Source organism: Canis lupus, chromosome 32, assembly GCF_011100685.1.
Source record: "Canis lupus familiaris isolate Mischka breed German Shepherd chromosome 32, alternate assembly UU_Cfam_GSD_1.0, whole genome shotgun sequence".
Lineage (NCBI taxonomy): Eukaryota > Metazoa > Chordata > Mammalia > Carnivora > Canidae > Canis > Canis lupus.
In genome coordinates, this window is record NC_049253.1 from 19019496 (window position 1) to 19045622 (window position 26127).

General features: G+C 42.1%; 1 protein-coding gene and 1 long non-coding RNA gene across 5 annotated transcripts in view; both read left to right on the plus strand.

Moving 5' to 3' along the window:
• The first annotated feature begins 3103 nt into the window (after positions 1-3103).
• LOC111093585 lies at positions 3104-13916 on the plus strand. Of its 2 annotated transcripts, none has more exons than XR_005382799.1 (3): positions 3104-3198; positions 9786-9853; positions 13848-13916. It is a non-coding gene; the product is annotated as an uncharacterized LOC111093585 (long non-coding RNA). The 2 variants fall into 2 exon arrangements; XR_005382798.1 differs by lacking the exon at positions 3104-3198 and adding an exon at positions 3886-3939 and having other exon boundaries at positions 9783-9853; positions 13848-13905.
• Positions 13917-21532: 7616 nt separating this feature from the next.
• Positions 21533-26127, plus strand: part of TSPAN5 (tetraspanin 5) — a 170730-nt gene continuing 166135 nt past the window's right edge. Inside the window, exon 1 of one of the 3 annotated variants that reach the window (XM_038582069.1) lies at positions 21533-21702. In XM_038582069.1, coding sequence (XP_038437997.1) covers positions 21682-21702 — 21 coding nt within the window. In that variant the 5' untranslated portion in view covers positions 21533-21681. Of the gene's footprint in view, positions 21703-22415; positions 22837-26127 lie in introns of those variants that run through there. The other 2 variants (XM_038582068.1, XM_038582070.1) reach the window with 2 other exon arrangements.

Below are 26127 nucleotides of genomic sequence, written 5' to 3' on the forward strand. Positions count from 1 at the left end.
TCATGGAGGAGTCCTCTCGTGCATGGACATCTTCTGGGGCCCGGGGAGGGATCCTGACCTGTTCACACAGTTCTAGATTTCTGTGAACTTTACACAAGCAAAATACTTTCCTTGTAATTGGTTAAGCCACTCTCTTTCCACTATGATTTCCTATCTATTACCCCACTGCCGATGGTGTTACTGTTTCAGGGATCTGGTTAAGGGAAATTGGGTTGGGGGCACATTAAGTTGTGATTTAGTGGGATATATTTGTGAGGGCTGCGGTCGCTTCCTTATATAGTAAGCTACTACTGACTGATCCAGTACAGAAAATACTCCAGGTACTTTTCCTGCTTAAGCCAACTTATCAGGCATTATGACTTCAAAGACCAGGGTCAGGGGGCAGGTCAGGATAAGACCGTGTCCTGTAACACCTAGCACTGGAAGTATGTGGGAAGTAGGTAGAAACAAGGTTTGTAATGATCAGAGCCAAAAGCAACTCTGAGTAAAATTCCTCTAAGCATCGGATGTGTAAAAACATCAGCAGAGGATTCAGTTATCCTCAATGCCTCATCAAGGCAGAAATTCTCTCCTGTCAGGGTTATACTTGATGATACCTCATATACAATTATAAACTCCAAATATATTTTTATGGAAATCATCTAAAATAGATTTTAGTAGAATTCCCATCTTTCTGGCTTAGAATTCTGTGGCAGCAAGAACATGCATGTGATGCATGTGTGAAGTTACATGTTTTATGCATCCCATCTATCAATAATGAAACATGAATTTTAACCGGCCATGCTAGAGGAAGACAACTAATTTTCTTTTCTCTCTGTAGAAAGCCATGCTACAAAATTGATGTGGTGTGAAGAGGTGATCAAAGAACATGCAGCCAAATTATATAAGAAAAAAGGCATCATAAAGGGATGTGAAATAATGAAAAAAACAAGAATGTTATATATTTCTAGATTTAGGGACATTTGTAGTATTTATCATCTTATATTTAGAATGTTTTCATTTCTTTTCATTGTAAGTAAACACGAACTTTTATTCCTAATCTTGTATTTATAATTTTACTCTTAGAGAAGATTAAATAAACTTCAGGCCCCACAAAACCTACATCCACTCCTGCATCCAGTTCTAATCATTGATTACCCAAGTTTGGCAATCTGTGGGGAGACATTTATTGTTCATTGAAGGCCTTTGGTTTATTCTACTATCTTTTGTATGTAAACCCACTGGGAAAATAAGAGAAAAAAACTAACAAAACACTGTGATATGTCTGAGAGCAAGGTTCATATCCTGAGCACAGGGTCAAACAAACATGAAAGACCACCCAAGTCCTTTTCTCAAAGTCTGCTTTCAGGGGAACCCAAAGTAAGAAACATGCCTGTGTGAGTTTGCTCAGGCTGTCGTAACAAAGTACCATGGAATGGGTGATTTAAACAACAGAAATATATTGTTGCATAGTTCTGGAGGTTGGATGTCTGACATCAGTGTGTTGGCAGGTTTGCTCCGCCTGAGGGCTGTGGGGGACAATCTGTTCCCTGCCTCACTCCTAGCTCCTAGTGGTTTGCTGGCAGTCCTTGGTGTTCCTTGTCTTGTAGCTGCATAACCCCGATCTCCACCTCCTGTTCACACAGTGCTCTTCCTGTGTGTGTGTCTTTGTACCCCAATTTTCCCTTTTTATAAGGACACCAGTTCTGCTGAATTACGGCCCTCCTCATGACCTCATCCTTACTAATTACCTCTTCAAAAAAAAAAAAAAAAAAAAAAAAAAACTTCTTCCAAACAAGGAGGTAGCAGGGATAAAGACTTTAACATGTTACTTGGGGGGTGGGGGGACACAATTCAATCCATAATGGTACCTTAATTTTTTTGTCCTTTTCTTCATTATACAAACAAGCAACTAAAACACCTGGTGCTGATAAGAACACAGTAAAGTGACCATTCCTATATATTGCCATTGGGAATGTTAATTAGAACATTAAGAACATAAAATCTAAGTTAATACTGGAATGTAAACTCTGTAAGGTCAGGATCTTATCTGTCTTCTTCACCACAGGAACTTCAGGTACAAAAAATAGCACATAAAAGGCATTCAACACATCTCCCTGTTTTATGTGAAACCATGACCTTGAAATGCCTATACTAAATGGCTATTGTTTGGTGATGATCAGAATACCCAGACAGAAATGTTGCTAAATACCAGAATCTTGACTAAATAGATGGAAAGGGTTTGCCCAGCCTGAAAATCTGTTCAAAAGAAGAATTTAGATCTTTATAAAAATAATAAAATTTGTTGAATATGCTGGGATTCATGCAATTGAACAGAAACTATAATTATACTTAACTGTATAGAAAACATGTGTATTATATATTCAGTAAACCCCAAACAAGCTTTCCAATTCTTTCTGCACTAAGGAATTGGTATCCTTACCCTAGCTAAGTCTTTCTCATTTTTCCAATTCCATTTACAATTTCAAGTCTCACAGAAACCAAAGCAAGATTCTCCGATGCTCTGAGTTAGGTTAGGTCCTCCTGTCATTGACTCTCACAGATTTCAAGACTCTTTTTTGATTAGTACTTACCACATTTGAACTTAAATAACAACTTGTGGTATTATTGTTCCAATCCTTGCTTTTACGTTCAATGAAAGCAGAGCTTTGTCTTTTTCACTAAGGTAACCTCCAATGCTTGTTCAGTGGCTGGCGTGTATTTGCTGGCCAATAAATATATAGTGAATCAACTAATAAATTAGTGAAATAGTGAATAAATGAATATGCTTGAAATGTCACTAAGTGGGCAATCTCTAGTCTGGTCTAGATTCCTCTCCTTTGGGTGTTACCTGAATTCTGTTGATGCTTTTCAACTTCTTTTTCTATACCAGTATTTGCAGGAATGTGATTTTCTTTTATTGTGACCTTTATTTCTCAGCAGAAAGCCTGATTGCTTTGAGTTTGACCAAAATAATAGTCTTTATCAATTTCATCACAAAGGAGACTTTGTTTTCCTTCCAGAAGCTCTGTGAAGATGCCTACTACTGCTTATTTCTTATCAGAGGCACCTCCCTTTTAATTGGCTGCCCCTGGCATTCTCTGTTTTTTTATTCTGGGTTTTGTGTGTTCCTAGGTCAGCAGCCTCTCTGTTCTGCCCACGTTGTAAGGATGGCGGAGAAATTCTCCTTTTGGTGGACAGAGTAACTTACTGATTGAGGTCAGTGCTACAAAGAGATCCCCACTGGACAGAAATATGTGCACGGTGAAGCTTCCTTTGTAACATTAAGACTTATTTCTGGCTTTCCCAAGGAAGGCTGCTTTCTAATTTAACTATTGCAAGTCCACTATATCTGCAAAGTATTATTTATATTATATAAATATTATATATATCTGCAAAGAAATATTTATATTATTTCTATTTAAAGACCATTATAAACAATCATATTATTTACTTATTTAAATAACAATTTTTCTCCAAATAAGGATTATTTCTTTAAGATAGTCTGTAAGTGGAGATGCTGGGTCACCCACTGAGGACCTTTTTTTTTTTAAAGGATCTTGATACAAATTCAGATAAATGTATAGCAGCATAAAAGAAGACCCTCCTTACTCAACTCTTCCTGACTGTATATTATGATTTTTATTTCTTTTTTTTTTTAAGATCTTATTTATTTATTTGAGAGAGTGAGAGAGAGCATGAGCAGGAGGAGCTGAAGAGGGAGAGGGAGAAGCAGGCTCCCCGCTCCGCAGAGAGCCTGACTGGGGGCTCCATCTCAGGCAGATGCTTAATCAACTGAGCCACCCAGACACTCCTGTATATTGCGATTTTTAAAAACAAATCTTTAGTTAATAGTAGTATTGCTGAAAAATTATAACAGTTTGTTGTGTTATTTCTTTGATTATTATCAAGAATCAACACTCTTGCATATGAGCTGACCAGCTGGATTTTCTCTTTTGGGTAATGAGCTCTTTTACGAGTATTCTATTGGCCAGTTACCACTGGGGCCCTATGGGTTTTCATATCCATTTGCATGAGCTCTTTTGCATAAAATATACTTTATTGAAAACATTTTTCATTTTAATATTTATCTCATGGCTTTTTATGCGTAGAATTTTCATTTCTATAGATTCAAATCTGCTAATCTTTGCTTTATAATTTCTTCTGTTATTTCTAAGCTTAGGAAATCTTCCCCCTTGTAGAAATTTTATAAATAAATGTCTATTTTCTTTAACTGTTTCTATTTTTGGAATTTTAAATATTTAACATTTTAATCAACCTAGAATTTATTTTCATGTATGGAATGAAGAAATCAACTTACTTTTCATTTTTTTAGACACTTGTCACAGTATCATTTATTAAATAATTAATCAGCTGCCTGGATGGCTCAGTCTGTTAAATGTCTGCTTTCGGCTCAGGTCATGATCCTGGGATCCTGGGATCGAGTTCCACATTGGGCTGGGTTCCCTGCTCAGCGGGGAGTCTGCTTCTCCCTCTGCCCTTCCCCTCTGCTCATAATCTCCCTCTCTCAAATAAATAAATAAAATCTTAAAAAAATTCATCACTGCCCAATGGTTTAATATACTTTCTTATGGCATAATAGATACATATATGAAATAGAACCAATTTGGGAGCATCAAAAGCAAAATTTCCTGGGTGCCTGGGTGGCTCAGTCAGTTAAGTATCTGACTCTTGATGTCAGCTCTGGTCTTGACCTCAGGGTCATGGGTTTAGGTCCCGTGTTGGGTTCCACAGAGCCTACTTAAAAAAAAAAAAGGCAAAATTTCCTAGGCAAAATTTTCTCGGTCGTGGGCTACATTTTGTTACCTTGCTACAAGAATACTAGCAAGGTGGCTGAAACAAGTATGCCAGTAAAAAGATGGAGGAATTATACAGATTATATATAGAGAGGTTCATTTTCATTTACAAAGTCATAAAAATATCATGTCTGTATCAGTTATTACAAAAGAAGTGTGTAGTGGGATGGTCCATTATCCTGAATGTGCATTAAACTTTTCAGGTATGTTTTAGAATGATTTTGTTCATCAATAAAAACAAATCACTGATATTTTGATGAGAGTTAAACTATTTATTTGGCTTCTGAAACTCTAAACTCTCCAAGTTTCTCCTCTATTTTACTAGTTGCCTCCTTCCAGTCTTCTCTGCTGGATTTTCTTCCTTGTCCCAAACTCTAAATGTTAGCGACCCCTCGACATTCCTCTGTGTGCATTCTCTCCACAGATGCCCTCATCCAACTTGCCAACTTTATGGTCCACCCATCTGCTGGTGGCCCGAGAAGTGCGCCTAAGTCTCAGATTCATAACAACTGCCTATTCAACATCTCCACTTGGAGTCCAATAGACATTTCAAGTTAATATGTTCAAAACACAGCTCTTGATTTCAATTCTCAGCTCCTGCTCCTTCCCTGCAGTCTCTGCCATCTCAGGAATTAACACTGTGATCCAACAAGTTGCTTCAAGACAAAAACTTAGGGACCAGCCTTGATTCCTCTCTTTCTCTGACCCCTTACCAACCCATCAGCAAACCTTTTGTCTATCTCCAAATGGATATGGAGTCTATTTCTGATTCCCCTGCCCCTATAACCCCAGCACAAGCCTGTTTTTTTTCCAGCCTGAATTATTGAAATAACCATCTAACTGCTCTTACTATTTCCCCCTCATTTCTACCCTATGTATTCTCAGCACTGAGACCAGACAAAAATGTTTTTAATGTAATTAAATCACATCGTCACCTGATAAAAATTTTCCAACGGCTACCATCAGGCTTAGGACAAAACCCAGAGCTTATATGGCCCACAAAGCCCTAGAAGATCTGTCCCACTTACCTCTGTCCTCATCCCCTACCAGTTTTCACTTAGCTTGCTCTGTTTCAACAACATCAAATTGCTTATTGTTCCTGGTAGATATCAAGCATGGCTTCATGTCTGGGTCTTTGCATTCACTATTCCCTCGCAAGAAACACTATCCCTTCTGGCAGCCACATGGCTCTCTACCATACTTTATTCAACTCCTTGTTCATATGTTACTTCCTCAAAGGCCTTTCCTGACCACTCTGTTCTAAACATTATCCTCCTTTCATTCCGTCTCTTAGCTCTGTTCTACTTTTATTCAATGCACATATTACCTGACATTATGTTATAGTAAGGCTTTATTGGATGTGTCAGCTCCATAAGAATCTAAACACCATGTGCGCAGAGTCTGTGTTATTCATTCCCTGCATGGTTATCTCCGGACCTAAAATTTTGCTAGGCATATGGTAAATGCTTGATAAATACTTGTTGAGTGTCTTGATTATATCTATATAATTTTGAAAATATTTAAATACTTAGTACAATGTCCTCATGTCCAGGAACACAATATATTTTTCCATTTTCTCAAGCTCTAGTAAATATATCTCAATAAAATTTTGCTCTTTTCTTTGAATAGATGAAAGATATTATGCATTAAGGCTACTTCTAAGACATTTTATATTTTTTTGTTGTTACTGTGTATGGGCTCTCTGTATTTTTTGTTTTCCACAACCATCTCAAATCTTTTTTAGAACTACATATAAAAAGGGGCACCTGGGTGTGTTAGTTGGTTATGAGCATAGGGTCCTGGGATCGAGCCCCACATTAGGCTCCCTGCTCAGCGGGAAGTCGGCTTCTCCCTCTCCTGCTCCCTGCCACTCTTGTGCTGCCCCTGCCTGTGCTCTTGCACATGTGAGCACTTTCTCTCTCTCAAATAAATAAACAAAATCTTAAAAGAAAGAACTACATATAAATATGAATTTTAAAAGTTTCCAACTGATTATTTCAATTATATTGGATCGCTTTTGATTCCTATTTATCTTACATTCATCCCCTGTGTTTAATCAATTTTTAAATTATTTCTTTGGGGCACCTGGGTGGCTCAGTCTCTTAAGCATTTGCCTTTGGCCCAGGTTGTGATCCCAGAGTCTTGGGATGGAGCCTGGCATCACGCTCCCTGCTCAGTGCAGAGCCTGCTTCTCCCTCTCCTTTTGCCCCTCTCCCCCACTTATATGCCCTCTCTTTTTCTCTCTGAAAGAAAAGAAAGAAAGAAAGAAAGAAAGAAAGAAAGAAAGAATGAAAGAAAGAAAGAAGGAAAGAAAGAAAGTCTTTAGTTAAAAAATATTTCTTTGGACTTATAGTTGTGTAATGACTTATCTCAAAATAAACATAATTTTATGTCTTCATTATTAATAATATACCTTTAATTTTGTATCATGTCATATTGCGTTGGTTATAACTTTCAAGAAAATTATTTCTTTGGACTTATAGTTGTGGAATGACTTATCTCAAAATAAACATCATTTTATGTCTTCATTATTAATAATATACCTTTAATTTTGTATCATGTCTTATTGCATTGGTTATAACTTTCAGGAAAATATTAAATAATATTCCTTATTTTGTACATATTTTTAATGGAGATATCACTAATGTTTTACCATTAAATATAATGCTGGCTATTGTTTTTAATCTTATACTTGTTCTTATATTAAGAAAATATTTTTTTCTATCTCTACTATTAAAATAATGCTATTAGGATTGGTGTTGAATCTTATCAAATACATTGTACATAGAAGCAATTATGTTTTTTGTGTATTTGGCATAACAATTTGATGTATTATACTAATAGCTCTCCTATTATTTAATGATTTCTAATCTCCTGTGGCTTTTTCCATTACTATGTAATGTAGCTAGATATTTATTTTGCAAAGTTGTAGGCATTTTATCTGTCTGTACATTGCTGGATATTTTAATTCAGGGTTTTCTTGCTGCCTTTTTCCCCCTTTCTTTTCTACCTATTTCACTGTTACTACCAAACTTTATTATTATTGACCAATAGATAATAGAGACTTCTTTGCTTCAGAGCTTGTCCCGAAAATATCTTGACATCTTCCTAATGAGTAAAAAGGACTGGGTGGCAAGTATCCAAAGAGGAAGTTTCCCATCAAGCTGGGTTAGCAGATTATCACCTTCCATTATAGATAAAACCTGTGGAGCCTCCATTCAACATTTATTAATGGGAACCACCATTTATTGAGAGCCTTTTTTTGTGTCAGGCACCTTATATATGCATTATCTCATTCAGATGTCATGCTAATCCTGGAAACTGGATATTAATATTCCCATTTTACAGATTGGGAAACTAAAGCAGAGAAGGGTTAAATAATTTGAACCAGCTCAAGTGGCTGTTGGGTGGCAGAGCTGGAATTTAAATACAGGGCTTTTTCTGGTTCCAAAGTTCACTCTCTAAACTGCTACAAGGCTCACAGGGCAGGGCCTGAAAGAACTGACAGTTCTGTAAAGGGGATGAGATATAGCCATAGATAACCGCATCACACGGCAGGATATAATGATTACCATGAAAAAGGGTCAAGCACAGTGTTTTTCCTTATGCTTCAGATTCACTTGGAGAATTCTGGATAGAGCCTTTAGGAAGGAGGTAGCATAGCACGGGGAGGAGGGTCTTGTAGACTGAGAGCACCCTAAGGGCACATAATTAGGAAAGTCTAGGACATGTTTACAAAAGAAAGAACAATGCTCTTTGGTTGGCGAATTGTGTTTGTGCTGCTGTGTAATCCAAGATCAGGCTGGAAACTTAGATTGTGTTTCTATTGTTGAACTTAAAAGATAGATGAAGGGTTTTTTTGTTTGTTTGTTTGTTTGTTTGTTTTGAAAAGGTAGGCTATGGGGTTAGTTATTTGTAGTTTTTTAAACAAAGGGTTAGCATAGATCAAAGACGGGAGAATGAGACCTCCATATGTGGCTTTAAACAATATAGACAAGAAATTTGGGAGCCTGATTTGAAGTGTGGCAGTAGGAATGGAAAGCTGGGAGTGGCTAAAGATCAGATACAGGGGTAGGTTTCTTAGGTTGGTGCAGATAGATAGGATGCTGGCCACACAGGGAGTGGCAGGATCAGAGATGCCTTTGGGTCACTGAGAGCCTAAGGCATTGGAAGGACTTTGCCCCTAACAGATGGAGTGGTAATGGGGGCAAGCCTGGCTGGTGGGCAAAAAGCTGAGGAGACACTCAGATAGAAGTTGGTTGTTTCTAGAGAGTTTGATTTGGAATCATCTGCCTAAAAATGATAACTGACTTTGGGGAGGTCATTAATGTCTTTTATGAGAACAGTCTTAGGAAAGGTTGGAGACCTGAAGCCAAGCAGAGATTCTCAATCCTAGCTACACCTCAAAGTCACCTATGGATCCTTATACACACAAACATGCACACACACACAACACAAAACAGGAATAGCTAAAAAAGCTCCATCCTCATATCTGTTGACTCAGAATCCCCAGACGTGAAGCCCAGAGCCCTGTATAATTTAATGGTTGCATAGGTGATTCTGTTGGGCAGCCAGAGCTGAGCGCCACTGGGGCAGGGGTAAAAGTTTGCTGTGAGAAAGGAGGAAGAAAGAATGATGTGGCTCTCATTCCTAACCTGGGGGAGAGATGCACCCTCGGGGTTTCTCTGTAAATTTCCACTTTCACATCCGTCAAAGCATCTCTTCATTTTGCAGATTCTATCAATATCTAGTTAATACATTAGCAGGAATCTATCCCTCTTATTATTGAACAATAAAGAATCAAAGGGTGTGAGAACTGAAAGTAAACCATTGTTTTTGTTTAGGGGGTTGCAAACTTTCTTTCATATGGGATACACTGCAGAAAATGAAATCCTGCATGAAACCCCAATGTGCAAACTGATAAAAGTAATAGTGTTTGGAGACAACTACAGCCCGGAACCTACTTACTCTCCCATTTGCCCCCAGCAGGAACTACAGGAAGTTCTTCACATCAAGATCTCTATCCCACACGTTCAGTCTCAACTCCGCCCTTCCAGGTAAGGAAGCTAAGGTTTTTCAGTAGCCAAGTAACTGAGAGAAGGTGGCAGATGATTTAGGGTAGATCCCCTACCCCCTAACACAGTTTTCCTTTCCTTTCCGCGGTGTTGCCTTCCTGGCTAACATCTCCCTAAAACCACACCTTCTATTCCAACAGAGAAAAGCGTGCAGGGAATCAAATTACCCACAGCAGCTTTGGTACAAGGTTAAGTGAGGGAAGAGGCTGCACCTCCTGACTGCCCTGAACCATGTGGTTTATCTACAGGGATCTCATTTATCCGAGCTGCTCCAGTTTCAATTCTCTCTGGTGGTTCGGAACGGAGTGGCCTGTGCAATCGTTATCTGGCTAACTCAGGGAGATAAAAAACCTTGTTAGTTTTAAAGGGAAAGTTTCAGTGATTGAAATTTTATCAGCGGGATGAGCATGGACAAACGTTTTTTTTTTTTTTTTTTCTCAGACAAATCTGAGGAAAAAGGAATGAGACCTAAGGAATTGTAATTGAAAATGAGAATTGTTAAATGTCTTTTGCATATTTTATGTGACTGTCCAAGGGGCTGCTTTGGGGGCATATTTGGCATCTAATATACTTCCTAATTATCCCAAAGCCATCTCCTGGTTGCCACCCAGCGCCTGGGGAATGTTTGTCACAATGGAAGAAGCTACAACTTCTAAAGGGCTAAGATATATTTCTGACCTGAGGAGAGTTTGAATTCCTGTAGCTTTTAAAATGTATCCAGAAACTTGAAGGGTTCTTCCCAAACAATTGCATCTAGGTGATTTAACTGCTCTACTCACTCAGGCAATTTATTTGTACAATGCATGTTTGCTGAGTTGAGTTGCTAATATTTGGTTGTATCATCATGATTCTAGATGGGATCAGGAAAAGCCAGTCCACTTCTCCATTAGTATGCAGGAACATATTCAATCACAGAAGATCGAATGCATCTTTAAAGAAGACTTGGGGCGTGCTTTTCCTTTTCTTAATGCCATGTGATTCTGCAGGCTACTATGTAACTCACAACTTCTTATTCAAGTCTCAGAGAGTGGTTGTTGTCTCTAAATTATCTCCCAGCTCCCTACAAGAGTATGCATATCTTTCATTTCTGGCATCATTGCAAATTTTCTTTATCAATATTGTAAGGAAGGGCCTGGACTTTGTGTCCATGGGGGAGACTGTGCTCTAACTACATCCATCTTTAATTTATGGTAAGTCAGCAGCAAAACTGACAGGATGGAATCCTGTCCCCAGTTGTGGCAAACCTCATGTAGATGACTACAATTTACAGGCCCCCTACTTTGTATGGCCCCGCATTGTAGGTGCTTACCTTAGTACCTGGATGGCTCTCGGAGTCCAACTCACATTTATTCACGTAGTAGTCCTGAAAAATAAATTGGAAGTTCAATAAATGAATAATTCAGCTAACATTCAGTTTTTAATATCTGAAAAATTCATGCTGTTTACATTTTCTCCCTCAATCTCCCTTCTTCCTTTGATTTAGATCAGCAGCCAAAGCAGCTGTGGATTGAAATACATATATATTAATTTCCTGATTCCAGCCTTTACTCCTCCTCTTCCCTTTCTCCTCTGCCTTTGGCCACTCTGCATGTTCTCCAACTTCTAGGACCTCAGGGACTGTGGCTGGTCATTTAGCCGTGTGTTGAGAAGAAGCTCATCTCAGCTTTGCATATTGTCCTGGAGGCTGTGGCTAAAGATATATAATCATGATAATGACAGTGTGCCTTGGATTTACAAAGACTATTCAGTGTACAAAGGAAACACATCTTCATTATCCCTTTGTTATTCAAGACAAGGCTTGACTCCATACAGGGCAGCACATGCACCCTTACCCCCACCCCTGAAACTAGAAGGCTCAAGGGACACTTTTTTTTTTCTTTTAGCAAGATTAAAAAAAATATTTATTCATGAGAGACACACACACACAGAGAGAGAGAGAGGCAGAGACACAGGCAGAGGGAGAAGTAGGTTCCATGTAGGGAGCCTGATGTGGGACTTGATCCTGGGACTTGATCCTGGGACTTGATCCTGGGACTCGATCCTGGGACTTGATCCTGGGATTCCAGGATCACGCCCCAGGCCGAAGGCAGGCACTAAACCGCTGAGCAACCCAGGGATCCCCTCAAGGGACACTTTGAAGAGTGTACTGAACTCAGTATTTCCCAAAACTCCCTGGTGAAGAACATCACCTAGGCACTTGTTAAAAATTCAGATTTCTGGACCTCAAATAGATCCCCTAAATATGATTATCTAGGGAAAGGGCTTGGAAATCTGTATCTAGATCAACAGCCCTAGAGGATTCGTATTACCTGACAATGCTAGAAAACACGGCTGTAGAAAGACTTCTACTGTTCTCAATAGCTCAGTGCCAGCAGTCCTGGGAGGACCCAATGACCATGGTGCTGGGCGTTTTACACGGTGGCAGGTTTATAGTGCCAGAGGTAGATCAACAGCAAGATGCTGGAGATTCCACCTGGCTCCGGGATGTGACTCAGACAGTGGTGAATACTGGGGGACTGATGGGTTAAGAGGAAGGGACAGGCATCCCTTGTAGCAGTGACTGACCCTGTCTTCATTGGCTTGGCCCAGACTTGGCATTTAGTCTGCCTAGGTCTGTAGTTTGGGTGTGTCCTTCCTCCCAGGCCTGGCCATTAGTGTAACACTGTACAAGGTTGATCCTCTACTTTACGGAACATCTTCCCTGTTCCAGACAGGGTATTGGAGAGAAGAAGGTGGTGATGGGCCAGGGGGAGCAGGTGGAAACTGAAGTTGGCAAGTTGTTTTGGGGGGTATATAGGCAGCAAGGTGCTAGAGCTCAACATACTGAGGGATAGTGGTTCCTGTTCTGTACCTCAAGTTTTCATTTTCCATGGTGATATTAGGTATTTGTAGAGCAACTTTGAACATAAAATTTTAGATTTTCAACAATCTTATGCTGTTTTTATTTTTAGAGGATAAACAATCATTGAATTGAAAATAAAACAAAAGTTAGCTTTTAGTTATATATCATTGCTGTGTATTTTATGCCTAATAACTTAATTATGTCACTCTGAAATTGATGAATTTGAAGAAACATGGAAAATTACATTGGCTGTGGCTGTGAATCTAGTGATGTGAAGATGCTGGATTTATGTATGTTAATTTGATTCATATGCAAGTCAAAACACGCATATTTTTAATCAGCAGATGGTTTAATATGCTTTCCACACTTGTAAAAAATGAAAAGTATTGCAAGCTATTTTTTGCCTTGTCATTCATTTTGTCAATAGTATTTATTGTGAACCTAGTGAATGTGGTACATTTGGGTACACAGAAGAGTTACAAACACAGTAGAAAAGATGTCTCTTTTGTAGGAGAAGATGGGTTAGACTTGAACACAGATTTTTCTCTCTATGCTTTGAGGAGTATTTCTCTAAGATTGTTTGTGTCACCTGAACTTTATGACTCAAGTAAGATCTCCTACATATTAGAATTTCAGAGCTGTTTTATAGCTGTTTTTGTTTGACCTTCCATGGCCATATTAAGTCATTTGTTTACTTATTCAGGAAATACTATTATGCAGCCAGCACATGTGGAATACTGGCCTGGCAATATCCTGCAAAGGGAACTTGATCCTGCCTTCAACAAATCTATAGTCTAATAGAAAAGGTAGCTTTGGGGGCACCGTGGTGGCTTAGTGGCTTCAGCTTCTGACTCTGGATTTGGTCCAGGTCATGGCCTTGGGATCATGAGATGGAGCCCTGCATAGGGCTCCACGCTCAGTGGAGAGTCTGCTTGAGATTCTCTCTCCCTCTCTCTCTGCCCTTCTTCCCCACACCATGCATGTGTTCATGCCCACTCACGCTTTCCCTCTAAAAAAAAGAAAGAGAAGGTAAGCTGAACTAGTGAAATGAAAACTCAGGTTTTCAGCTTAGAAGATAGCTATGCTCTCAATCACACATCCCTAACTCACCTCACGTGTATTGGATTCTTGCAGGACACTTGAGAGGGGCCAGAGTTATACAGGAAGACATACAGGTGGTTGGTATCCGGTCCGAGATTGTGCACAAGAGAGGGACCCCAGCTTCCTGATACTTCTACCACAGAGTGTTTCTGCTCTCAGGATAACTAAGGAAGCTCCTTATTTAAAGGTATACTTGGGTAAATTGCTTTGTAAAGTAGATACTTTTATATGCAGTTGCCTCTTAATTTTTACACTTCTGTTAGATTTCTTAAAGTGAGGACACACATAACATAGCCTTAGAATGCATATGTTGGACATTTAATTTTGAACATATTTAGACTTGTGAGAGCAACTTATCCTTTCTATTTGTTGAACTATTTCTCAGTTTATTTAAGTGTAGACTTTTTTATTATGGTAAAATATATATAACATAAGGTTTACTATTTTACCATTTTTAAGTGTACAGCATGGTGGCATTAAGTAATCTGTGCAACCATTACCACTATCCATTTCCAAAACTTTTTCATCATCCCATACAGAAACTCTACCTACTAAACAATAATTCCCCACTCCCCTGCCCTTCAGTTCTGGTAACCTCTATGTCCTGTCCCCATGAATTTGCCCATCCTAGGTACTTCATATAAGTGGAATCATGAGTCAAATATGCCCTTTTGTATCTGGCTTATTTCACTTAGCATAATATTTTCAAGGTTCATCCATGTTGTAGCATGTATCAGGATGTCATTCGTTTGTAAGTCTGAATAATATTCCACGGAATGTTTATACCACATTTGTTTATTCACTTACCTGTTTATGGACACTTGGTTTATTTTCACCTTTTGGCTATTGGGTTGCTATGAGCATTAGTATACAAATATCTGTTTGGGCCCCTGCTTTCAATTTGTTTGGGTATATATATGTACACCTAGGAATAGAATTGCTGAATCATATGGTAATCCTGTTTAATGCTTTGAGGAGCTGCCAAACTGCTTTTCATAGTAGCTATACCATGTAGTTAAGTATGACTTTAAAACTTATTCTATCATAGTTGTGACCTCATTCAAATAAATGATTCAGATAGAAGACATTCAGGTCTTGATTAACATAACTAGTTTTCGTTCCTAACAATTTTATCTTAGTGCTACTATTACAAAAAAGAAAAGGGAAAGAAAAAATAGATCTGGAAGAGGTTTGTATTCATGGTCTGTATGCATATTGCACTTTGTTGGAGTTCTGGCATTTAATTGACTCTGACCCGAGTTCTTACTTCTGTTGGTCTATTTCTTCCAGGTGCACTTTTAGGGCAGGAGCCGTGAACATAGGTGCTTTAACAGGAGATGTGCTCAATAAATATTTGTGGTTGAATCAATTGGTTCTGTATAGTAAAACCTAAATAGATATTGGGGGGAATCTGCTAGTATCTATTCCCTGCTTCTGAACATGAAGTTCAATGTTCCACCCATTATAGAGTCACTGAAAAGAAGCAAAGTTTTTAGAAATGAAAAAAACCTGAGTGGTGAAAGAGGGCAATTACTGGATATGCATGCCTAGCCGTTTAAATGGGGGCAGATTTCATAAGGAGTTGAATTATGCTTAACTGCAAAGTAATTCGTTCTGGTGATGGGTGGAAGGGTGGGGTTGGTTTGTGTGATGGGAATGGCCTTTTGAGATCCTTTGGAGCTGAGAGTGACTTAGGAATGTAAGGGAACATGTGGGCATGTTTGCCTTATAAGAATGGAAACACAATAATAGGTGGTAAAAAAGGAAAACACTCAAGGGCTAGAGATAGGGGGCGATGAGGTTAGCATCTTGATGGATAACCACAGCCTGGAAATTGAGATGGCCTTGCCTCTGTTCTGAGAGAGGATTTCTTGGCACTATTTTTGGGCAGTGGAAGTGGAAGATATAAAGGTTTGCATTTTTTCTCTATTGAATGAGATAAACCAGATAAAAATAATTATTGATGAAGAAAATATGTCAAAATACTGATGTTTTCCTCGGAAATGTTGTCATGGGTGAGTCTTTAAAAAATGTTTTTTGTGTTTTCTCGACATTGTATAATGAGAATAGGTTATTTTTGACATCGAAGTTGATGTTTTTCTCTGAAAAGTTCAGTTTTAAGAGTTTGCATAGTGTTATTAAGGCTTTTTTGGTCTAAGCCATAGAAATAAGCATGGTCTAATTTAATCAAAAAGAACTTTTACTGGAAAGAAAGAAACTGGCTATGGGAACTGAGGAAGGGTGGAAGAACCAAGAGGATCCAGAAGGTCTGAAGGGTTTATGTCCTTGAACTCCGGGTGGTTTTTTATCTTTTTGTTCCTCTGCTCAGTATCACAAAGGGTAGCTTCCTCATACTTGCTAAGGTGAAGGAAGGGCCTGGCACCTTGATTCATCCTTAGCCGACTACTTTCAAAGCAGAAGGAAATTGAGGTGGTATGTTGAAAAGAAAGTAGAATAAAATTGGTGCTGGTTCTGTCATATTTTGTAAAAGATAGAATCTTACTGTACAAGCAGTTATAATTGATTTCAGAAAGTGAAACAATTTTGTTCTACATACACTTATTTAATCATATTTTTGAGACAAATGTACTTTCTTTTCCCATCTCCTTGAGATTCTGAAAGCTAATCTTCTTTAACGGTACAGTACGCATGGGTTTGGGTTAGAGGGGGTGTGGGGCTAGTACTTGTCCTGGGGGTGCAATTGTTCACAGAAAAATATAACATTCTAATTTACTTGCTTTTCAACTAAAAACAGAGGGCACAATAGTTAATCCATTAAATATCATGAGGATACACTTTAATTTTATATTATGGATCATTAAAAAAATTAAAAAAAAACATTTTTTATTGGAGTTCAATTTGCCAACATATAGTATAACACCCAGTGCTCATCCCACGAAGTTCCCCCCTCAGTGCCTATCACCCAGTCACCCCAACCCCCCGCCCACCTCCCCTTCCACCACCCCTTGTTCATTTCCCAGAGTTAGCTGTCTCTCATGTTTTGTCACCCTCATTGATATTTTCACTCATTTTCTCTCCTTTCCCTTTATTCGTTTTCACTAATTAAAAAAATATTTTAAGTTGACCTCATTTCCCAATGGATTTGAGGTGGGATGACCCATTATCTAATCAAAGCTCTTTGATTTGCAAATGTGAGGTGCCCATTTCAAAGTAGCCAAAGCCAAAATGGAATGAGATGGAAGGATTCTACAGAAAAATCTCATAAACATCAGAGACAAGGCTCACTTGAAATCCAGAAGTAGAAAGCCTTTGGTGGGGCTGGAAGCCTTTCAGAGGACAAAGCACACAACCAGTCGTAGGGCCCACGCTGTCAGAGACTGCTGCTGTTTCTCTCAGAATTTATGCTTCCTTCCTCTTTTTGGAGAGAGAGAGAGAAAGAGAAGAGGGAGAGAAAGACTTTGGCTTCCTCCTGGAAACGCAGGCCCTCCAACTCTCCTGAAAACACCGCCATTTCAGCCACTTGAAGGGATCCTTTTGTTACTGAATCCCCTCAAGTGAGACAGACTCTCAGGCTGGCTGCGCTGGACCCACACAGTCCTGTCCACTGTGAAGTATAAACATGGCTGGAGGTGGGGAAGTGCTTTGTGGCTGAGAAAGGGGTGGGTGTGAGCCACGCTGACGGTGCCAGACAGTGAGCTGAAGGTATGGTGTGTATTATTTAAGAGAGACAGGAACAGTTGGGGAAGAGAAGAGAGAGGAGGGGAGGGAAATACAGAAAATGCATGTTACTGAGGGACACATGGAAAGGCTAGAGATGATTCAAGAGGAGAAAATCAAAGGGCATGGGAAGAGCTCAGAGGAGAGTGTTAAAGTCAAAGTACTTTCAGCTGCCTGAAACTGAAAACTCCCCTCACGGTGCCTAACCAGGCAAGTGTCTTCTCTGACAGGAAGTCCTGAGGTAGACTTAAGTCAGGATGCAATAATGTCATGAAGGCCTAGGTTCTCTTCGGTTTTTCTTACTCTGCCATCCTTGTGTGGTCTATTTACAGTCACGCTCTACGTGATCCAGGTGTTGTATCCAAACACAGTGAAATCCAAGGCCAAAAAAATACCATCTCTTAGACGTGAGAACCCCTCAGCAGATTTTCCTCCTGTCTCGTTGGCCAGAATTGTGTCACAGCTCATTTCTGAACCAAGCACTTGGCGAGAGCCAACTTTGGCTTAGAAGGTCAAGATGGTCCTTGGAGTCCCATGAGGGGGCTGGTCTTCCCAGAGTATATGGCTGTTAAAAGAGGGGGGACACTGGAACATTAGTCCGGTTCTGAGAGGAAGAAGGTGAAGGGGGAGGAGAGGTAACCAGCAGCGCTGCTTGCATGGAAGGAAAAGAAACGACTGGAGAAGCAAAGAGTAAAATAGAGAAGAAGGAGGCAGAAAGGTGGGCAGAAAAGCAAAACAGATACAGACAAGCCCATTAAATCTGGTGTCTTAAATCCGGTAAAATGCTGTTGTCATATCTTGCTGTTCAGCTGTGTAACTATCAGAAGAACATGCTTTACCTGTTCTCACTGCCATTTGAGAGGCTGATTAACTCTTCAGTAATTAAACTTATTAGCCATTTTTCAACTTCAGAATTATAGGGGAGATGGCTATAGCAGTCTCCAGGGAGCAAACTATTCTCCTTCTTTTAAGATAGATAAAAATTTATTGAGATATTAAGAAGTTGTGATGAAATAAATACAAGGATTACTCAGTTGTCTCATCTTTATTTATACTTTTATCTTTGTAATTGTAGAAGCAGTATGACCACATTAAAAAAAAATGGAAACCAGAAATGTGAAAACAAAATCACCCACAACCACAACTGTTATTACTTGGTGAGAATTAACTCCCAACTTATTTCATATAGTTGCATAAAATTTCATAGAGTGGTTTGTTTTTCAAAACAGTTATGTACATGGTACACATTTAAAAAACAAAAGTGTATCAAAAAATAAAGCAGGTCTCTTTCTCTATCATATCTTTTGTTTTTTCCAGTGTGCTCTCCAAACCCACCCCAAACCTCTATTAGCAGTTTTTCTTTTTTTTCTTTTATTTTCTTCTGTAGATAACCTGCCCATTATCAAGAAAATACGTGTATATACAAATCTTCCAGTCTCCTTTGCCAACATGTTTTTTTTACAAGCTAGTAGCCTACTGTGCCTGCTGTCTTGCACATTTCTTTTATCACATAACATTACTTTGAGATAATTCCATATCCAGTGCCCTTAAAATTTAACATTATAATGTATTCACATTGCCACATACTCTTTATAATTATCATCCTTAATGGCTGTAAAAGGTTTGAGTAAATGATTCATCCACTCGTTTAAAAAATATTTATCAAGCACCTGCCACATTACCAAGGCGCTAGTGCTGCTAAGATTAAAAGGAGTTGGGCCACACCCTTGCAGGAGTCACAGCAGAGTGGAGGAGACAAGCAGGGAAACAAGTAATTAACACGGAGTTTCCCAGTGCAAAATGGAAGACTAGGGGACATGTTGAGGAAACAAAGGAAGGAACCCCGAAAAACGCTGGGTAGGTGAAACAGGAGAAGGGGATGAAGAGCATACTTCCAGGATGAGCACCAAGTAAGGTGTGAAGTGTTGAATCACTATACTATACACCTGAAACTAATATAACACTGTATGTTGACTATACTGCAGTTAAAAAAGCAGTGTTCAGGTTAAGTAAGAGGCGTCAGCTCACAACCCAAATGCGTGGAGAGCACTTCAGGTAGAGGCAAGAATGACACAGGCAGAGAAACTTTTTTTTTTTTTTTTTTTTTTACAAGCAGAGAAACTTGAAGTGACATTGTGGTCCAGGTTACTACAAGGACATGGGTATGGTCTCTACTCCAGGATCTTTAAGCTGTGGCCATACCATAAATAATGGTATGGTGTACAAATTGCAGTATATAGCTTTCTCCATATTTTGGAGTATTTCTTTGGCTAGGTTCCCAGAAGTGGGACTGCTGAGTCAAAACGTAGGTGCACCCTGACCTGGAACACACAGCCAAAATGCTTTCCAAGTGGATGGTATCCCTTCGTAAGGTCACCAGCAATGAATGAGGAAGCCAGTGCTCATTATCTTTATGCCTTTATCATTGATTTTTAAAAAAGATTTTATTTATTCATGACAGACACACACAGAAAGAGGCAGAGACACAGGCAGAGGGAGAAGCAGGCTGCCACAGGGAGCCCAATGCGGGACTCGACCCCAGACCCTAGGATCATGCCCTGAGCCAAAGGCAGACGCTCAACTGCTGAGCCACCCAGGCGTCCCTTATCATTGATTTAAGATCTATTTCTTTGATTACTGGTAAGGTCAATCATTTCCATATCACTTGCTTCTATTGTTTCTACACTGAGAAATACTTCTAGCTAGAGGTTTAACGGATACTGTTTTCTTCTGTTGCTGTGTGTAACTCGTAATTCCTCCAAGGACTTACTTTTGACATATTAAATGAGAATTCACCTAGACCCTCCCCACCTCCCCCATTACTGATGAGTTATCTGAACTTTATCTTCTCTGTTGATTTTTATTTCAAAGATAAATCCTGCTTAGGGATCAACTTAGTCATCAACTGGATCTAATTTCTAGTCCTCTTCTGAACTGTGTCATCTCACTTAAGACAGACCCTTCCTCTGACTTATCCAGAAATCTATTTAGATATAGAGAGTTACCATACCGCAGGAATAGGTTTAGGTAAAGCCTGTCAGTGCTTTTCTGTTAGTAGGGAATCTGAGGTTGAAGGCAGACCTTACCTCTGAAGCCTATTAGATTGGTGATTAGTGTTCTGTGTGCTTTGGGTAGGTGGAGGGCACTTTTTTTTTTTTTTTTAAGATTTTATTTATTTATTTATGAGAGAGAGAGAGAGAGAGGCAGTGACACAGGCAGAAGGAGAACCCACCCTGCATGGAGCCTGACTTGGGACTGGATCCCAGGTCTCCAGGATCCCACCCGGGGCTGAAGGCGGCGCTAAACCGCTGAATCACCGGGGTTGCTTGGTGAAGGGCACTTTTGGGGGAGGGAGGGTTCTATCATCCAGAGGGCGGAAGTCACTGTTAGCCAGTATCATAGTTCTGTCCTACTGAATGGAGAGGATCTCGTGACCCTCCCACCTTTGTGGGTTCTTGGTGACCTCAGTGTAGCCTCAATCCCTCTCAAGGTCAAGCCTATCCCAATGGGTAGTGGTTTACTTCTCACAGGTAACTTCTCACCCCTTCAAAGCTGGATTATAGGTTGTCCACTAGCTAAGCCTATTTTTGAGAAAACTAAGGTGGTTAACCAGAGAAATCCTATGCGAATGGTTCTCAAGCATAAGTGTACTGAGCATCATCTGGGGGAGCTTAGGAAACACGCAGATTTCTATGTCCAGTACAGGTTACACGGGTGGTGCTGGAAAATTTTCCTGATCTCAGCTCTTTCCAGCGTTTTGAACCCTGGGAAAAAAACCAGAAAACAAAAAACCCTCCCCATAGACGTCACAAACAGTTCTGAGCTGCTCGTTCTTCTTTCGTGGACTACCGGTGCCCGCTCGCCAGCACCTGTGAATGCTCGAGGCGGAGGCTGGATTTGCAGCTCAGGGGCACACCCTCTCAGGGAGCGCTCCAAAAGTTTCCAGCCACTCGTTCCACCCTCCCCTAGAGGTCAAAAGCTTAATGGTTTATAACCAATAATACCAATTCGCATTTCCCGAAAGACATCCCGGAACTTCTGAATTGCTTCTGAGAGTGAGGAACGAGTCAAGGCCTTGGGCACTACCCCGTCTCCGGGGGCATGTGCTGCCCGACTCTGCGTTGCTGCGCCAGACCCGCGGGCGAGGATCGCATCCCGGCCGGGCTCCTTCCCTCGTCCGCATTCTGGGATGAAGCGTATTTTCCCGCAGGTGGGGGCGGGGGGGGTTGGGTTGGAGCCACACTTGGATTCCGGAGACTTTCCTTCGCAGCCCTCCCAATGCCCCCCCACCCCCACCTCTTTTTTCCTCCCCCTTCCCTAACACCCTACCCTACCCCTTTGCTCCCCGCGAAGTCTGCGCCCCCTTTCCCTCCGGCTCAGGGGCCCGGCGCCTTCCGCCGCAGCGCAGTCCCGCGGTGCAGGAGGGGGCTCGTCCGAGCGGCGAGCGGCTCGCGGGCTCCGCACTCACCCAGCCTCTCCCCCGCGTCCCCCCGGGCGCCGTCTGCCGCAGCGGGCGGTGGAGACGGACGCGCCGCGCGTCAAGCCGGGTCACCCCGGCGGGCCGCTCCCGCCCCCCCGTGCCCCCGGGCGCGCCCCCTAGCCTTCCGCCGGCCGCCCTCCCCACGCACCCCGCCGGCTGCGGCGCTCGGGGGTCGGGGAAGGGGCGGGGAGAACCGGGCGGGAGGAGGCGGCGCGGCGACGTGGTCCCGCGGCCGCCCGGGAGCGCGCGCGCCTCGCCGAAGCCGGGGCGGCGGGCGGAGCTGCGGGCGGGCGGCGGGCGGGGCTGCGGGCGGGGCTGCGGGCGGGCGGCGGGCGGGCGGCGGGCGGGGGACTGGCGCGCCGGGCGGGCGGAGCGAGCGGCGGGAGGGCGCGCGCGAGGGGCGGGCGAGGAGCGTCTCCAGCAGCATCTGCTGCGGCCGCGTTTGCCCGAAGCTCGGAGACCGACGGACGGACAGTCGCCGGGCGGACGGACGCGGGCTCTCGCCTTGGGCTCGGGGCCAGCTTCGGCGAGGCTCGGGGCTTGCAGCGCGCGGTTCTCCGCCGGCTCGCGGCCACCCCGGCTCCGGCGGCCTCGACGCGCAGGGGGCTGGAGGTGCGGGAGCGGCTCCCCGCGGTCGGTCGGCCGGTCCCGGACCTGCGTCCCCGCCCCGCGTCCCCGGCCCCCTGTCCCCCCGCCCCCCCCGCCCCGGGGCTGCTCTGAGCGACGGTGCTCCGGGGCTCCAAACTCGGGCTGCCGGGGCAAGTGTCTTCATGAACCCAGAGGATGTCCGGGAAGCACTACAAGGGTCCTGAAGTCAGTTGTTGCATCAAATATTTCATATTTGGCTTCAATGTCATATTTTGGGTAAGTTGGAGCGCTTCTGGGCTTTCAACTCTCGTGGCCGACCGATCCGCGACCATTTCCCCGCTCGTTGCCTGCTGCTTTTACTTTTCGCAGCCCCTCGGGCGCTTGCCCGAGCTCGGGGAGGCGTTTGCCTTCCGCCTTTGCAGCTCGCGCGTCGGAGACAGAAGCCTCCAACCCGCCCTAGGAGTGGAGCGGCGTGCGGGGGTAGGCGAGCCGGAGAGGGGGCACTCAGGCCTTGGGGTGGCTTTTTAAGGGACGAGGAGCAGGGATGCAGATGAAAGGAAGGGCTCGGCAGTTTGAGGCATGAGCAACCACACGAATCAGATTTGCTCCCGGTGGGATGTGGATGTTGGGCAGAGCGCGGTGTCATAATAGGGAAGGCTCATCGGGCCGAGCCGACCCCGAGGTCCACCTTCTCGCAGGGACCTGACTGGACGCGGGCTTGGCTCCGCGTTGCCGCGGCTGGTCTGTGCCATGCTCAGCTCAGCGTGTATCTTCTTGCACCATCTCGGGCTTTGTGTAGGATGCAGATGCGGTGGTATATGGTTCTGTAATGTGCACGCAAATAACGCTTCCTGCGAGCTCTTCCCCTTCAGCTGGGAAGCGCTCCTTTTGCATAATGGACTGGCCAGGGGGCGTGGGGGGGGGTGGAGGGTTTTATTTCCAGGTATGTATTATTGTCAGGATAATAACAAGTCACCGTCAACCTGTTTCAGTATGTTCGTGCCTCACATCCTTTTCTGAGGAGTGACAACAGAGCGGGCCGTTTTTTGGGAAAGCTTGGAGAAATGCAAAGAGGATGTGTGAGACATGTTTTATTGGGGGTACGGAGAGAGAGCAAATGCTTGAACGCGAGATTCAAACCGTGCTCTGGCTTTGCTGGCACCACAATGTGCTGGGCACCTATTGTAATTAGTCTGGGATGCCTACTCTTTTGTTTTGTTTGGATTCTTTGCCTTGATCTCACAAACGTGTTCAGCAACCAGACAAAGAGTTCACTAGGGCAAGGGGGAAAACATTGGTTCAAAGACTGTGTTATTCCAACCCCCCCCCCCCCCCCCATCCCATCCCCTCCTCTTCCTTAATGGGCACCCCCCTACCGGTGGAAAGTAAAGATGGTGGTTGTCTGGGGGTGTTCTCCAAGTTGCTATTCAGTGTAGGTTCAGTATGAGATAAACAATAATCCAACAGTGGGATCAGTAATAATCCACAGCCGCGTGAACACAGGGTGTGTTTATTTTGCTTCTCCTTTAATTTTAGCCATTTCTTGCAAACATATACATATACATATATCAATACAGCTTTTTATATATTTTCCTACACACATTTACCAAGCTATTTTAAAATTTTCCTCTATTTTCTGTTCAAGTATCTTGCGTTGGTTTGCATGTTTTGCAAAGGGAAATGGAAAGGTTTGGAGACCACTTTGTGTGTCAGCATGTCATCTGTCCTCAAGACTCATAAAGAGAATGGGAGGGGATGGAGAACATAAATCAATGTATCTAGTTATTCACAGGCAGGTTTGTTTTTTGTTTTTGCCAGAGATTGTATCTGATTCCTGTGAGTGGTCACCCCCTTCCTGCAGTCATACACTGCTACAATTATAGGAAGAAGAAATTTTCTTTCTTTCTTTGCTTCTCTGTTTTCACCTTTGCTGGAAATGTTGAAAAGTGGTGGGTAGTCACATTTCTGAATGAGGTGTTTTGATTTCATTGGAACTTGAAACTTTGTGACTTTGAGAGTCAGGTACTACTCGGCTGAGACTGGACCTTTTTGAGGCAGTGAGTCCAGGCCTCTTGATTCTATGTGAACACTTCCAAAAGTTGCATATTTCAGCTACCAGGCAACAAAAAGCACCCAGGAGCTTTCTATGCAGTTTCATAGCAGGAGGTGGAAAAGAAATAAAGGGATTTGGGCCTGGTTCCCTGACAGTTTGGTGTAATTTTGTACAGTGTACAGAGGAAAATTTAGTATTTTCTGTGGATTAGGTTGTGGCAAAACCATTAGAACTGTGGAGAGTGCGAAAGAATCGTGGAATGCTTGCAGAGAGAGTTGTGGAATGGAGCTGCATCTTGTCTGATTTTGAAGGTCTTCGACTCTTGGGAGGAGTTTTATGGGAAGGCTGATAGAAGACCTAGGCTGTGGAACTAAACAAGCTGCCCTAGGCGGAATTGTTAAATAGAGAAGTTTTTGCTCCAAGGCCCTTGTCTTATCTGCTTTCTGCACAACCTCTCCCTCCTTTCTATGGCTAATGCCTTGTACCCTGATGCCCTCCATACCTCTCCTATTCTGCTGTCTGCTTCAAAATTACCCCATATTTAAATCTCCCAGTTTATCAGTACCATGGTTTGATCAGCAGGAAGGTTACCATGACATTCAATTAACGTAATTTAGACTAAGATGTTAGTGACTGAAGAGCTGAGGTCAGTCACTTGACAGCCTGCTGCTGTAAAGTTGCACATCTCTGCCCAATACAGAGTCACCATCATCCAGTTACTGCCAGAAACCGTGGACTCAATGCTACTCTTACACAGTTATGAAGAAGAGATTGATAACAAAGAGTATGGTTTCCTAATCTTTCATTGTCACACTGTGAGGTGCTAGAATAAATTTGAAATACATTGAGGACATTTGGAGGTATAGTTCTGATAAAATAAAACTGAACATATGGTAGCACCAGCACTGCAAATTGGGTTCTCTTGCTAATGAGTAGTTTGACCTGTTGCTAGCCAGTTAACTGTCCTTGGCCTCAGTTTCTCAGCTTTTAAAATGAAGGAGTTGGATGAGTTGTAAGGTTCTTTCTAGTTCCGACATAAAAGGTGTCTGTCAAGTTCCAATAAGCTAGGGAAGAAAAAACAAGAGACAGACACTATGTATAATGAAAATAGCATATATTGGGACACTTGTTAAATTATAGACTTTTCTGTTACAGAGACTTGTCTGAAGATAGTTTCTTTTTTCTTCAAAGATCTTTTCATAAGACACACACACACACACACACACACACACACACACACACAAACTCCCCACATCTTTCCCTAATTTCTTCTTGGCTTGTTCATTCCCTGGTATAGTATGCATTCTTCCCTGTCCCCACTGTGACTCTCAAATGTAGTCGTGTGAGTCATTAAATATATTTTTATTATTAGAGTTACAGTTTGGTGTGTAAAATATGAATCCTTTTATAAAACAATTGTAATGATATTCTGAGTAACAAAGTCAACATCTTGTACAGATTCCTTTCTCATTAGTTATCACAGGGTGGTGGGGAAAATCTTACTTTCCCCATTT